General features: G+C 27.1%; 1 protein-coding gene across 3 annotated transcripts in view; it reads left to right on the forward strand.

Annotated features, from left to right (window-relative positions):
• Positions 1-16,768, forward strand: part of LOC135922974 (protein sidekick-like) — a 25,994-nt gene continuing 9,226 nt past the window's right edge. For all 3 annotated transcript variants that reach the window (XM_065457538.1, XM_065457539.1, XM_065457540.1), the window contains exons 1-17: positions 1-73; positions 5,763-6,506; positions 10,761-10,869; positions 10,944-11,146; positions 11,219-11,370; positions 12,085-12,205; positions 12,445-12,564; positions 12,719-12,853; positions 12,920-13,258; positions 13,357-13,503; positions 13,574-13,738; positions 13,803-13,873; positions 13,923-14,160; positions 14,223-14,564; positions 14,788-14,886; positions 15,185-15,388; positions 16,124-16,355. In XM_065457538.1, the coding sequence (XP_065313610.1) occupies positions 10-73; positions 5,763-6,506; positions 10,761-10,869; positions 10,944-11,146; positions 11,219-11,370; positions 12,085-12,205; positions 12,445-12,564; positions 12,719-12,853; positions 12,920-13,258; positions 13,357-13,503; positions 13,574-13,738; positions 13,803-13,873; positions 13,923-14,160; positions 14,223-14,564; positions 14,788-14,886; positions 15,185-15,388; positions 16,124-16,355 (3,485 nt within the window). In that variant the 5' untranslated portion in view covers positions 1-9. The remainder of the gene's footprint in view (positions 74-5,762; positions 6,507-10,760; positions 10,870-10,943; positions 11,147-11,218; positions 11,371-12,084; positions 12,206-12,444; positions 12,565-12,718; positions 12,854-12,919; positions 13,259-13,356; positions 13,504-13,573; positions 13,739-13,802; positions 13,874-13,922; positions 14,161-14,222; positions 14,565-14,787; positions 14,887-15,184; positions 15,389-16,123; positions 16,356-16,768) is intronic.

A 16,768-nucleotide genomic window follows, 5' to 3' on the forward strand; every position in this document is an offset into this window, starting at 1 on the left:
TATTATGGAATGGAAGATGAAGAAATATTAATCAGTTTTCCATGTCTCAAGTTAAAAATTGGTTTGATCATAGGTATTTTTTTTAAAAAAAACTAAAATCTTAGTAGTATCATTTTAAATTATTAAATAGCTGTTGTCCCTGGTTTGCTTTTTTCTAAACAGAACTCTATTTAAAAGTCTATTTAACTTCCTCTAAACAGAATAGAGAGAGAGGAAAAATTATTTAGATTTAAGAACATCACACTCATTTAATTTTATAAAAAAATGGCGATACATATTATCATACTTGAGCGTTTGGTAGTTAATCATTTAAAAAAATATAAAGTAAATAATACAAAGGGTTTATAATATATTATACAACACTTTATTTATGGAAATTATTCGGAATTATTACACAAACGTAAGCAGAAGCAGACGGTAAAATTTTTAATAATGTTTACACACTATAAATTTCCACCAAAATTTAAAATAATATTTAGCAAAGCTCATATAACTGTAAAAATATAAGATTAAAGACAATTGAAAAGAATATGTTAATAAATCAAAAATAAAACTATTTTAGTAAAATAACCCTTTGAAATAAAATTGGATCTCATTGTTAAATATTGAACGTTTATAAAGAATAAATTTAATAATCATAAATAGGAGAGACCTGCAGGCCCGGTTATAAGCCCGGCTCGAATACATGAGCCGGGTCATATATTTTAAGACCGAATAAATCGCCAATTTAAAAAAGAATCCTGGCGGGAGGAAAAACAGGTGGTGCAAATCGTATCTATACAGGTCTCTGATAGATATATTAAAAAAAAAATTTTTAATAAATAAAAAATTATATATAGAGGTATCCACAATAGATCTGCAAAAGTAAGCCCGGACCGTCGTGTTCGGACCTAATATTGTTAAAAAAAATTCTAGCCGCCGGGTCGGGCCTAAGAAATTTTTTAAATATATCTAAATTTATCAATTTTATGTTGAAATTTTTATGTAAAATAAAAATATGTGATTTTATTTATAGAAACTAGACACCATATGACATATATCTTTTATTTTGAAAATAAATTCGGACAAAACTTTTTTTAAAAAATTTTGGGTCGGGTCGGGCTTGAAAAATTAGGCCTGATAGTTAACAATACAGGGTTTGAAATGTGCAAATAATTATATTTTATTGAGAAATTCTGTGGGATTTTTATCCTCATTTTTTTTATGAGAACAAATTATTCGAGCAGTTTTTTATTAAGAAATGGACAGTAAAATAAATCAAGATGGACTGTAGAAAAAAACATTTAATAAGTATTCTACATTTGTGGGCAGTTAATTTTTAATTTTCAAGTTTTTTATTTATTAGGAAAGTATTTAAAATATATAGTAAGTTTTAAAAAAAATTGGCAGGCATAAAATATTTGGTAAGTTAATAAAAGATTTTCCAGATTTTTTATTTACTTGGGGAGTTGTATTTTCTCTAGTACCAATATTACATCAAGCTATATCAATAAATTACAATTAGATAAAAACCAAATTATTTTTGCTAGAGTATCTCCATTCTTTATTAAAAAATGGGAATCAGCAGTTTCTGAATTTGTTAAATATTTTGAAATGGAATGACTTGATTCAAACAACACATGGTATGAGGGTTTTAAACACTTACACCTAGCAGCAACAATTCACTAGAAGCAAGCAATAGAGTAATTAAAGATGAAAATACTTTTAGAGAACGCTTACCTTTATCGCATTTTAAAATTACTGCTATGAAGATAGTTGAAAAATAGTCTTTAGCCTATACTTCTTTTCTATGACATATCCAACAATTACTTTAGAAATACGGACATCAGGTTATAGCTGGGCAAAATTTTAAAAAAAATATTTCATCAATTATAAGGGATGATTATATTGAGTACCCCTGCTGATAAATTGCAAGTGATTATCAGGATGAAATAAATTTTCTAAAAAATTTAGAATGGATTAAGTTTTTTTTTCCAGGTGGATTTTGGGAATGTTTATATGATATCTATAAAATTAACAAGGTTCGATTGTTTATTATTTTACAATTTTGTTCACTATAGAATATTTTTTTAAAATATATGTACTAAAAAATAAATGTATTTTTAATATTTTTATTTTTAAATTGATCGGGTTCTGGCAAATGTTCATCTTCTTTCAGGTCGGTTCGAAAAAATTGTCTCTTGCAGACTTCTATTAAACCGACCTGGATTCTCGTAACCGAACTTTGAATCTAACAATTATTTAAAAGTAATTATCATTTTATATCGTATGGGTAATAATAATAACAAATTTTTATAATTTTACAAATCGTGATAATAGAAATTTTAAAGAATTCTTTTTTTTTGTTTCATTCAAATATTTTACCTTCAAAAATATAAAAAATTGAGGTAAAAATAATTTTAAAACATAAAAATGAAATTTATTCCATTAATTTATTATACCCCAGATTGAGAAACAAAAAACTATTATTATTAGTAAACTATAATTATATTTAAAAATGTCCTAATTTTTCTTTTTCTTTCACTTTTATCGGGAAAATAAAAAACAAATCTTATTTCATTATTATATTATAAATAAAATAACAACATTTTAAAAAATAATAATTCTCTTTTTTTATATATAAAAAATATAAATATAATGATAAAATAAAATTAAATATAACAATTTTTCATAAAATATCAATAGTATATTTATTATTTATTATACCTATGTAAGTTGTTTACCTGGGTGTCCTAAACAAAAGGTGCGTCTAATTCATGTTTATTATTATTATTATATCTTTATAATTTAAGTTTTTTTTAAATGTAATCATAAAAAATAGTAATAATATTTAGAAGAGCATTTTTAACGTTTCTTCAGCGTTTTATCTTTTAATAGTAATCTTTAACTTTAAATGTGATTATTATATATTATAAGGTTGAAAGTGATCATAGCTAAAAAGAAAGAAAATCGTTTTTTTAAATATAATTTTAAATGATAAACATTTTACCATGTTTTGTTGGAATGTAAATAATCATGTTTTGCAACACTATTCTGACCTTAATATTCTGGGCAACATTTACCCCATTTAGCATTTATTGTGAGGTGAATTCTCAAAATTCTTTATCTGCCTATTTGGATTATAAAGGTTAATTATAAAATAAAGAGGTGTAAATTAATTTTTTAAAAAAAAAAATTATTTTGTTTACAAAAAATAAGGAAAAATGATTGATATATGTACTTTATTACATCCCTTTAAGCCAACGACAGTAGTATTGTCGCTTTACCTTACCTTGTATTCACAATTAGCATTAGTACCAATTCGCCTTGAAATGTATAAAAATACAGCATATTTTGTATACTTCGCCTCGAATTTATGCTAACTGTAAATGCAGGGTTACTCCTAAATCAAATTATTTACGCGAGTCTATTTTTTTTATTAAAGGCACGCGCACCTCTCGGTGACAAAAAAAATATGCCCTTTTACTTTTGTTGCTAAATTTTTTTTTATCTCGACCTACCGTTCACATGAAAGACAATATTTTGATTACGCCCACCACCCCCCCCCCCTCCCAAAAAAATTCACCTTTAACTTTTTTTCTAAATTTTCAATACTTAATTACTTCTTTCCTTTTTTGAATTTATTCTATCATACTTTTTTTTATTTCTTAAATTCATTTAACAAACAAAATAATTACCATTTATAAATCAAAATATTTTTATTAAAAGATGAATGTCCATATTTTGAGTTTAATTGTGTTCTTCCTTCCATTAATAACGATTTGCTATAGAAAAATAACGTTTCAATAGAAGCCGAACTTGCCGAGGCTAATTAAATTTTACTATCAAATTTTCTCAAGAAAGGAAATGAATAGTTTTCCAGCTTACAAAACTTCAAAAGATTTTCTAAGTTATTTGATTTATGAACGGTGAATCTTTTAAGTTCATCTTCACAACTTTTATGGATAGGTGTTTCAACCTCATAAGACAGAATAATCTAGAAATTCTCTAAATATTTCATTTAAACGCAGTTTTTTATATGTGCAGGATAATTAGAAATCAAAATGATAGTTGGTATTATTGTCTTATGTATATCGTCGAATTTTAAATCATTTAGCATTTTAAAGTTATTTATATATATATACCTTTTCACCGTCTATAAACTTAAGACTTTTGAAATTTGGCATTATAATTAAGCCTACCTTATGTAGTGGCTACATAGTAAATCTTCCTTTAAAAGAGATAGTCCAGTTTCTTAGGGTTCTTATTATTACTGGATCACCTTCTTAAGATTGTTTCATTAATTTTTGATCCCATAAATAAACTTCAATTATAGTAGGATGAATCTATGCTTAGATTATCTTAGCATTTTTGAATAGTGATAAAAAATATCTAACTGGTATATGATATTTATATCAAGGTTAATCTATATAATTCTTGTTTGTTAAGCAGGTATTCTTTTATTTCTCAGAAAATTAAAACAATAATTAAGGTGTTTAACTTTATTTTTAATTTTGACTGACTATAATTTGAGTGCAAATGATTAGTATATCGTAAAAATAAATTATAATAAAACATATTTAAATTAAATATCCATTTAAACGAGAGTTTTAAATCTTTGGAATGTTGATGATTGATCAAAAATTTTTTGAGGTAATTTGGATTCGCAGGAGCTGTTTTTCTCTTTAAAATATGATGAACCCCTTCAAAAGATTATTGGTACAAGGTCCATCAATCTTATATATATCTAAATATAAAAATAAGGAAAATATAAACTAAATATTATGCTTTTATTACCTTTTCTATGTGTTATGGGGAAATATGTTGTTACGGCTAAGAAATATAGTCGTTCCATATAGTCACAGAATCAAGGAGTACAATTTATTCATACTTGGGAAATATCTTCCCCCGTACAAAACGGCAAAGTTGTCATAGACTTCACAGCCGTGTGAACGTTGGAGTTATTCTATAAACTAACTAAACCAAGAGATTTACATCTCCCTCTCAATGCTTGTGAAAAATGGGAAAAACATCCTAAAAATTATATTAAAAAATATAATATAAACAGTCATATGGGAAATACAAATGTGAGAACATGATATAGCAGCTGCTTTAAAGTCTATTTTGCCAATTCTTGGATTAAATGACTGAAAGGTCCCATATAATTTACATGATTGTAACTTTTATCTATTTAGATAAAAAAAAGGTTGATGAACTCCTCACCATCACCAATAATCATTTGGAGGGGTTTTATCTAGCCTTAAAGATAAAAACTGCTCACTCGCATCCTAACGTCTATTACCTCATAAAATTTTGATCAATCATCAACATTCCAGCCATTTAAATATTATTCAGAACAACAATGGATCTACAGTAAGGCAAATGAATTGAAAATATGAACAAATATTTTATGAGTTATTTTTAAATAAGATATCATATTTAATAAATTTTTAAATATTAAAATAAATTATTTATATAATATATCATAAATAACAAATAGATTTCCATTTTTAGGTTAACGCGCCGCTAACTTTACACAAGACTGGGGGGGGGGGGTGCTTCTAATTTTTCTTAAGAATTTATTTTTTAATCTATAAATTATGCGGGAATTCAGCCCCTCCCCCCACCCATTTTATATCTTATATTGGCGGGCATTTGGCGCTCTTTTTTCGGCCTCCGGCTAGTTTATATATCCCTAATAACTAATTATAATATATATATATATGTATTCGTTAATTTGAATAATATCTCACCTAAATTAACTATCACCCTTGACTTTTCAGGTAATCCACCTAAAAATGTTCAAATTTACGCCGGAAATGATAATCTGGTCATCGAAGGGAATACTAAAGTACTTATGTGCGACTCAGAATTCTCGGATACTAACATGAATGTGCAATGGATCAAAAATGGTAATTATTTTAACGAATCAGTCCTATCGAACAATCAAATAGAGGAAAAGTTTTTCAGGATAAATAGCGCGCACGTTTCTGACGGGGGTGTATACCAATGCTTGATGAGGAACGATTATGGCGCGGCATTAAGTTTACCCCTAGAATTAAAAATAGGTTATTTAGGAAATTTTAGCCACACTGGATTATTGCGATCACGCGTCCTACCTAAATCCGTTAAACCCGATGCCTTTACATCGACGTATGAATATATTGAAAAAATAAACGGTAAAAATATACTGGATATGGGGTTCGATTATCAAGACGACCTGAGCTCGAAACACGAATTTTCAGAGGATTCATATGTTATAATAAGGTCACCTTTGATAGAGAGCGTTCCAGAAATAGAATACATTTGGTACAAAGATGACAAAGCAATAACACCCTTAAGCAATCTTGACCCAATAGCGACAAACAATTACATTCAGCTGGAATACGAAAATAGTCCCTTATCTTATTCGTTACTAATAATTAATCCCTTATCGAAAATGAGTCAAGGCAATTACTTTTGTAAAGCCACAAATCCAATTATAGGCATATCTCGGAAAAGCCGCCTTTTCTCGATATACGTTAAAGGTATTATTCAATAACAAAATAAAATATTAAGGGAATAAGTATAATGGAAATATAAATATTTGCACATAAAATTTTATGATCTATCTAATAACAATTTTAATCTTTTTACCCATTAAAACATAATTCTTTAATAAAATTTTGATAATTTTATTCTATGAACTAAAGGGTCAGGAGAGTCGAACCGGTCCGACAAAAGCCCTTAGTTACCTTTACCCAGCCGGAAATAATAATGAAAGAAAAAACATAATTGACTAAAATATAACAGGCCCATAGCAGAAAACTTCAGTTAACGTGGGGAGGGGGGGGATAGCAAAATTTATTTTTGGGATTATTTAATTTTATTTAAATTAGAAACAAATTAGCGCAAGTTTGGAGCTGAATTATAAGCTTTTAAGAAAATTGTGAAGTTCCACAAGATTTTTTTATCTAAGAAATATATTCTATAAATGAAGATAAAATTTAATATTATTTTAAACTCTTGCCCGAACTTCACCTGAGCTCGAAAATTAAAATGATCAAACTAAACTAAATGACCACCGAGTTTACGATATTTTCCTATAGATGTCAATTTTCGAGTTTAACATATATGTTTTATGTTTGTTGGCAGGCGAAATCAGGTTCATTTCACTTAGTTTCAGCCATACCTGTTTATATAAGATTTCTAAAGATGACATTTAATACACAAATATACGACTAGAAGCGAATATTTTAATTATTCACATCATATTTACGAATTAAGAATATTATTTCTGATTATTCGAATAATTTTTAAAATTTATCTCATTTATTACTTTTAACATAATTTCATAAAATATGATTGCTATATAATGCTAAGAATTTCTATAGAATGAATATATAGTCGAACGAGTCTATTATTTTAAAATAATAATATATACATTTTTCAAAAATTAGTATTAAATGCTAGGTGGCGGCAATGTGTTATTTTTTTCAACCTTAAATCATTTATTGAGCGCTTTTTTTAAATTTAAAAATCTGATTTTACTGGATATAATATTTAATCATATTTGAAATATCAACCCTAATGTATGAATCTCAGACAAATTTTGTCATGAACTTTTTAAACTTAATATAATAAATTTTTTAACATAAATTACAAAAGACTCAAAAGGTTAACGATAAAATTGTCTATATTTCATAAAATAGGTTTTCTAAACATGCTGGAATACATTTTCGGTAAAATCAGATTTTTAAATGCTAAACGCGCTCAAAAAATTATTTAAATTTGAAAAATAACACATTGCCGCTAACATATACTATAAAATTAAATTAAAAAAAAGAATTATACCCAAATTTGTAATATTGCCGCTGCCCTTTGATGAAGGGTGAGTCAGAAACTTGTGCTATATTTTCATAAATTTGCACTTATAATTGATAAACTATTTTCGTGAAATAGATGTTTATTTTACATAGAATAATAAACAACAATACGTATAAATTTAAGTTTTATATTTTTATTTAAAATATAAAAAAATAATATGATCTCTTTTCGTTCAATGTTTCGATTCGATGACATTCTTATTTTTCGGCTTCAATTTTTTTAAGAGTATTATTATCTTCTATTGCTATTATTTTGTTAATTGATTCGAAATAGAATATTTCGGATGTAGGTTAAATTTATTTGTAGATTTAAGATGATGCGCATTTAATTTATTATTTTTTAGGTAAATTTAGCTACAAAAAATTTATATTATGCCCATCTTCCGATCGCTAAAAAAATATAATGATAAAATTTGTTCTATTTGCAGAAGAAGAAGAAGAAGAAGAAAAAAAGATATATGTTTTAGACAAAAAATTAATTTCATTTTTAATTTAAATTTTCAACAAAATAGTGAAAACAATTGCGCGTTATGAGCGTGTACTGGCTTGACTTATTACTATAATATATGTAAACAACCTTAAATACAAGACAATTTAATAAAAAAATTAACGAGAAAATAAATATGAAAAATAACAATGCCACCAAATATTTAAAACAAACCAAAATAGGGTGTCCCAGTTTATATGCTGTGTAGTTTAGGCTAAACAGCGATTAGGTATCAAAATTAAGTAGAACCTGGACACAGCCTATATATTATTTCTTGTTAGAACCTTTTTTTAAAATTATAACATGTAGTTACGAGAAAATCGATAATGGCACAACCCATAGACGGACAACTTTGGTGTGGGCATAGTGTTGTTAAAAGCCTCGATTTGAGCCAATTTTCAAAAACGGCCAACTTAATATTTTATCCCGAAAAATATTAGGCAACCTAAAAATTTTGGTCATAGAGGGCATAAAAGTTTGGACATCTATTAACGAAATCTCGAGGCTTAATTTTTTTCTGGCTAAAATATTGAGTTAGTAGTTTTTAAAAACAGCTAAAATCGAGCCGTTTAACAATTCTAATTGGGCATCTATTTTCCAATTAGTCACATACGAAATCCCAGATTAACTAATCTGTTATATATATTTTTAGAATTTGAAAAAATGCTCAAAGTTATGAAAAATCATTGAAGATCACAAAATTGATTTTTTTTTTGTTTTAAAATGATCAAAATAATTTTTTCATAGGCATAATAATCACAAATTTAGAAGATATTTTTTTATAGAAAAGAATTTTAGGCAAAATTTGATCATAAAACTAAAAAAAATTTCAGATATCTAAATATTTGAAGATTGTTTTTATTTTGAGAAGCATTTCAAACACTGAAAACCTGGCATATTGTTACAAGATATTTTGTGACATGGTGGGACAATGTAATCTGAACTGAACTATAATTTATTTTTCTTCTATTCTTTTTCTAAAAAAACCATTATTGTTTTAAATTTTTTAAAACAAAATTTTAAAAAATATTCTATTGTTTTCTTTTAAAAATAAGTTTGCCTTGCCTGCCATGATTATATATTTTTTTTATCAATTAATTTACATTTTTTATTCGGAAGAGGTTAAATGAAAACATCTAAAGGAATGTCTCCTTATTTATTTATTTTTTTTGAGAAAATGTGAATTTTTTTTCTATGATTATGTATTTGTATACACCTAAATAATAAGCAAACAAGTTCATATAATATTAGTTATAAAAGAAATAAATGTATGTGATCATATAGAGTAATTATTTAAGAGAGCTAGTGTTCCTTAACGGGCTCGATATTCTCGAAAGCCTAAAATTTTTTTATCATATTGCACATCAATAAACGAATTCTCGATGCGTGCACAATATTATTTTGACTTAAAATTGAATCGAGCTGTTTAATAACACGACAGCAAGCTTATATAAATAAATTGGATTTCTATCACCCCCCCCCCATTCCTCTCCCTATATCTATTATATGTTATCCTCTAGATCACCTCCCAAAGATATAAATAATTTTTCGAATGTCATGGAGTTAGGGGGAATATCGTCGCTTGAGAATTTGAATATTATATTTCCAGGAGATCCATTTTAAATTAAAATTCCATTGTTTTTCATAGGATTGTTAACCTAGTATCTGATTTAATTTGAGTTAAATTTACAAATATTTGAATTTTTTAATGTATGCGACGATATGTAGAGGAATTTTAAAGAGCATTTGTGTTAGTCTTAAAGTCATAATGTAATGGTTAATGAGATCATTAATCGATGATCTTAAAAAGTATTTTGTGCTTATTCTGCATATTATTTTTCTTAAATATTGGATTAATATATTATTAGATTTACAACTAAAACCAATATATTATATGAAAAATTTTTTTTCCTCGGCATTTTTTTAAGATGTATTAACCTTTTTGGAAAATTAACAAACATGATATAAAACAAATTTAATTTAAAATTTACGAATTAGGTTTAATTATAGCAGTTCGTTAAAAACAATTAAACTGATCATTAAAGAATTATCTAATTTGAGCGTCAGACACAATTTATACTTAATTATTTTTAAGTTTTTACAATGCTAATTTGCAAAATTTCAGCTTAACTTACATATTTTTAAAAATAAAAGAAAACCCTAAACTTATTTAACAAACATGTGCGAACCGGGAGGGGCAAATTAAATTTTTTTGAACTATTCATGCATAAAATATTACCGACGAGCCTTGCAAATCTTAAATATTCTTTGAAATAACATAATTAGCTTATTTCATTATATTTTACGAACTGCCTAACGAAATTAAAGTCTCTAAATAAAATAAAAAAAATTTTAATCCCTATTTTATGGAAAATTATAGGCCGGCCTGTACAAATTATGCCTTTATTAAGAAATTTTTATATTTTTAGACAGCGAATATTCAGATAATACGATTCCACAGGTTATAATCCCGCCTAATAATCAAATGCTTCGAATGGGAGAGCCCAAATCCAATTTTCAATGTGTACCATATATCAAGTATATAAATGTCTTGTTTTTTTCGATTTAAGACAAATATGGTTTTAAAACATATTAAATTTTTTTCAAATTAGATCTACCGCAGATGATATAAAAATTCGCTGGTATCACAATGGGTATCCCATTTTATCCAATTCCCATTATATCGTCTCCACGAGTGGCATATTTATGACAATCCTAAACGCCGTAATTTCTGACTCCGGAAATATATCTTGTCAAATAACATTTGGAGATGGTCGCCGCGAAATTTCGCAATCAAGTCAACTAAAAATAATTGGTATAAATTATATAAATATATCTCTTTAAAATACAAATAATTATGTGTTAATCCATATTCAATTTTTTAAAGAGAAGCCCATTGTCTTAGGTAAAACTTTTCGCCAAATCGATATTAACTACGACGCTAATTTTAGTCTTTCATGTGAGGTTGATCTTAGAAGGTCTTCACCTGTAATTTCATGGTTTCATAACGGTAAACCACTCAAGTCGTCAAAATATATAGTAATCAATTTCCATTCATTTTTATACCTAACAATGCCTACGGTTTTTTTAAAAAAATACTTAGACTGTGTTCTGGTTCAAATTATTTTAATACTTTGGCTAAAAGTGCATTTGAACTAGTTGGTTGACATTGTTATTTTATGTATTTCTTTTCTCATTTTTTTTAAAGTTTCTTTCGTTTTTTTTAAAGTCGAAGTTAAATGACCTGCTAAAAAGCCGGCTGTTTTAGTAATGAGTTGAACCAGGACATCGTTTTGTAACTTAGGCAATTTAACTTAAATTAATATGGTTCGTTGGAGCACACTTCCATTCATCTTTAACAACATTCATTATAAAATTCAGAGTCGTTAAAATATTATGTAAAAGGTATCGATTATATGATATTTTCCTATCTACATATTAAACTCTCGGATGTTTATCTGACATAACAAATAGATTTCGAAGTTATTCATTTATCCATAATATTACATTTTAAGAATCATCAAATTCAGAACCAATTTGTTTAAAAAAATATAAAGTTGGCCGAAAAATGGTTCATTAAGCAAATCAGAGATCAAGCCCATGTATAGACATTAGTCCAAAATATTAATTTATCAGTAGATTGACTTCTTGATTTTTAACTATCCATTAAATGAAGGGAACCTGTAGATTAAATTCAAAATACCTTAACATTATCTAAATTTCTTGAATCATTTAAAATAAAATAATAAAAAGCATATCCTGGATAAAGATCTAGTCATAAAAAATTTCCAATTTATTAATGATGGTTTGTATCAATGCTTCGCCGAAAATTACGCCGACGCAACGTCGCAAAACTTTTGGGCCCGAGTTAGCGGTATATTTTTTTTATTATTACCCTATTCTTTAAAATATATTACTTTATTTTAACTTTTTACTATTCGTTAGCTTAAATCTATTTTTGATGCAACTGTCCATTGGAGTGGACATAGATTTATGTAAAATACAGATACGCCGATAACAACGGTCTAGAGAGCAAATTTTGATACCGATGCCAATCAACATAAAACATCCGAATAATCAAATTATATTTAAAATATTTTATTCTTATCATAGATTATCCACCTATACTTTTAAGTAGACTTCAGAATTCAAGCTCTGTTCTGTCCACAAATATATCGCTTAATTGTTCCTTCATTAGCAGGCCGAGGGCTAAAATAATTTGGATTGAAAATGGTTCTTATTTATTATATATAAAATTTTGTGATTTTTTTTTACCAAATTTATTAATCTTGAATTGAAGATTTTATTAATCATTGAAAGAAAGAAAGAAAAAAAATGAAAGAATAATATAAATATTTCTCTTTATTTTTTTATTATTATTGAATAGGTAAAATTATTTTAGAAGAAAAATCTGTCATTGTTTATACGATACCTAATGGTGGACTCCCATATACAAATGTATCTTGCTTGATTGCGAATTATTTAGGATCAGTCAAATCCACAGCCATAATTAAATTAATAGGTATGAAATTATAAATAAGTTTTAAAATATTTTCTAAATGATTTTTTTTACTTCTTTCAAAAAAAGCAAAAACCAAAATCATCCGTTCAGATAGAAAAATACTCAAAGTGATCATAGGCGAAGGTGTTTCTATACCATGTCTAATCCAACACGACTCATCTATTCCCATCTATATCGAATGGTTCAAATCGAATACCCGATTAGTAAAAGCTAATATTTTCCAAAATAATTTATCGAACATGCAAAAATTTGACACCACATCTACGCGTTACAATTTGAGATACGGAGAGAATGATTATTCACTTAATTTTATTAACTCGCGTAATACGGATAAAGGGGTATATTCTTGCAAGGTCTCTTCGTCGGCCGGGGATGACGAGCGGAACATCTCGTTAGAAATCATGGGTAAAATAAAGTCGATGAAAAATTTACAATTTATATTTTCCTTTATTGTAATTTATAAACATCTTAATTATCATATTATTAAAATAAATCAAATATAGAGTTGCCCTTTCCCCCGCTTGATGTAAGGGCAACCCTGGTCAAACCAATTAAGGATGGTAAAATTAAAATAAATTGGATATCCAACTTTGACGGTAACAGTCCAATATCGCATTATATAATTCAATACAAAAGACCTCGCCTTAAAGGTAAAATCATTTTTTATATAAAATATTCCTAAATATTTATATAACTTTGTTTCTGCCATTTTTTTTAAAGAATGTTGCTGGTTGTACCATTCTAAATTTTTGAGCAACTCTTCAGAATTAACGATACAAGATCTGCCATCTGATTCTGCATATATTTTTAGATTAAAAGCTTTAAACGAAATTGGCGAAGGGGCTTGGAGTTCACCCAGTAACAATATTACGGTTCCAATCGCAGGTAATATAATCCAAATTATATATTTAAAAAACCTACAATATTTATTTATATTTTTTAAAACAAGAACCCGATATAATACCAAAAAATATACACGGCGCGTCATCCGGGTCTAATTGGATTTACATATCATGGCAGGTAAAGTATTTAATAAGCGCCATTATTCAAATTATATCAAAACAATTAGATTTCTACAGAAGAACTACTAAAGGATCGGATTTTAGGTTATATCATAAACTACAAACTCGCTGGATTTAAAAATGACCACTCCTGGTTGCAAGAAAATTTAGCTAGAAGCTCTGTAACTAGCTTTAACCTAACAAATTTAATTCCCTGGAAAGAGTATGAGATAAAATTAGCTGTGTATAACAAGGCGGGAACCGGTATTCCAGCGGAACCAATTAAAGTTTGGACCAATCAAGGAGGTTTTAAATAAATATTTTATAAAAAAAAATATTTTAAATTAAAAAATTTTTTTTTATAACAGTGCCCGAAATCGCCCCAGTTATAGAAAAAGTCGTCGTGTTAAATTCTACTGCTTGCAGTGTATCCTGGATCTCTCCAGATCCACAATTAATTAACGGGATTATCGTGGGCTATAAATTTCGTTTTTATGAAGGCGTGAATTTGGGGACAGCATTTAGGACAGTGACACACGTGATTACAAATGTGAAAGACAGTCGATCCGCTTATTTTTCTAGCCTTCAAACATTGGCCATTGGCGGACTTCAAAAATATTCCTTTTATCATATCGATATGAATTGTTTTACCGAGACTGGTGACGGGCCTTATTCACCGCTCCCAATAAAATTTCGCACATTTCAAGACGGTTTTTAATTTTTTTTTAAATTTCTTTTGATTAGTTTAGATACAATATTTTAAGATAGGTTATTTACATTTTATTATATGTCCTAATTAGTAAAAACTTCAGAAAAAATGGTTGTGAATAACGAAAAATTTCGTAGGTTATAAGAATAATTCAACTAAATTTCTTTTATCAATTATACAAATAATAAATTTTTAAACCAAAATGAATATAAACTTTTTTTAAGTGCCATCAAAAGTTCGCAAAATATCTATCACAAATATAATGACGTCATCTGCCACCTTAAGCTGGTTAAATCCCATGCGCATTAATGGGATATTAAAAGGTGATTATATTATCATTTAATTTAAGCAGAGTTTAAAATGCTATCCAAAATATATTATTTAAATGAAAATTTTTTTTTGAGAATGCTCAAACAAAGTTTTTTGATCAAATTACATAAAATTCTAAATCTTTATAAAAAAGTCTTTCATGATAAAATAATAAAAAAAATTTTAAAAATGATTTTAAACATCTTCATGATTATTTGGGCAAAAAAATTTTTTTTTTCAAACTCTGATTTTAATTAAAGCACAAATACCTTAAATTATTTCTTTATTTTGGAAAAAAATAATAATACAAAGGTTATAATATCCAATATTATCCGAGAAATCACAATAATTCCTCACAACATGAAATAAAGGAAATATTCGTCGACGCTGAAACGGAAACCTTAAAATTATCGGATTTATTATATTCGATCGAATATATTGTAAACATATCGGCATCCACCGAAGTAGGGAGGGGACCTGTTCAATCTATAATTTTCGTTTCCGGATTTAGACCCAGTTTTTACTTATTAACATAATAATGTTCTCTATATATTTTATGATGTTACCGACAATATGCATTATCAGGTATAATGAGTGTAAATTGCCGGATTAATATTTCGGGCAATCTCCATGAAAAATCGTTTAATATATAAATTTAAAAACTAAGTCAATAGTTTCATACCAAAAATTTATGGGGTCAAGTATTTTAACAATACTGGAATTACATTTTTTGGGCAAAATCGCATCTTCAAAAATTTAAAAAACCCGCTCAAATAAATTATTTTTAGCGTTTTTTTATATTTGAAAAAATCTGATTTCGCCGGAAATGTATTTCCTGTGTAAAATACCTATTTATAAATTTCATAATAATGTTTATAAAGAGAGCATATCACACATATTTTCCTTAATACTCAATTGCGTATATAAGAAAAAAAATTATATTTGAAAATGTGTTTTTTTTCAGATTTACTTATTTAATTTAAAGCCTGAGTTAATCATAGCTCACTACACGAGAGATATGATACGTATATGCGTCATTAAAATCTCTGAGAAGAGGACCCTCTTATTTAAATCAACATACAGAGGCCAGTCTCCATTTTATATTTTAGTGACGAGGGGGAGGGGGGAATTGAGGACTCTTGTGTTAATTTTAGCTTTGTATAAGGAATACATTTAATAAAAAATGGATTCCACAAATCTTACCTTTACAGACTATAACATAATTAAAAAATTTATCATTTTGTTTAAAAGCCATTCCCGGCCAACCAAAAATATTAAATGTCCAGAATAATTCGACCAGGGCCAACATATCCTTGGAATTCGGTTCTGACGGTAATAGCAAATTGTTATCCCTCGTAATAATGGCCAAATACAAATACGATGATAGCTATATACAAAATTTAAGTTGGTTCAAAATAGATGAGATATTCATGGACAACAACAAAATGACTAACGAGAATATTAATATAACCATATCTTTGAAGTTTTTTTTTATATATTAATTTTTTTATATATTTATTACTCCTCTTTTATAGTTAGCGTCAATTCGCGGAGGATTATACAAAATATGCTATATTTTGGTATTCTCCGCCATCAATTCGCTCGCTAACTGTGAATGCAGGGTTAGGTTTATTTTTCAAAATCAATTTTGGATAATTAATTAGCTTCGAATTATTATTTTAAATTATTTTTGTTTAAATAGGGAGTCGAAGGAAATAGTTGTCTTAAACTAGATGAGAATTTTAAAAATGAATGAAGGAATTATCTCATAAATATATGTAAGTATTTTTTTTTAAATTGTGGTTAATACGAGATTACTTAAATCGATATTGCCGATTTTTTTATAAAAGTAATATAATATTTTTGTTTTGCATATTAGGGTCTTATTAAATCATA

The sequence above is a fragment of the Gordionus sp. m RMFG-2023 genome, chromosome 1 (genome assembly GCF_954871325.1).
Source record: "Gordionus sp. m RMFG-2023 chromosome 1, tfGorSpeb1-WG-v2, whole genome shotgun sequence".
Lineage (NCBI taxonomy): Eukaryota > Metazoa > Nematomorpha > Gordioida > Chordodea > Parachordodidae > Gordionus > Gordionus sp. m RMFG-2023.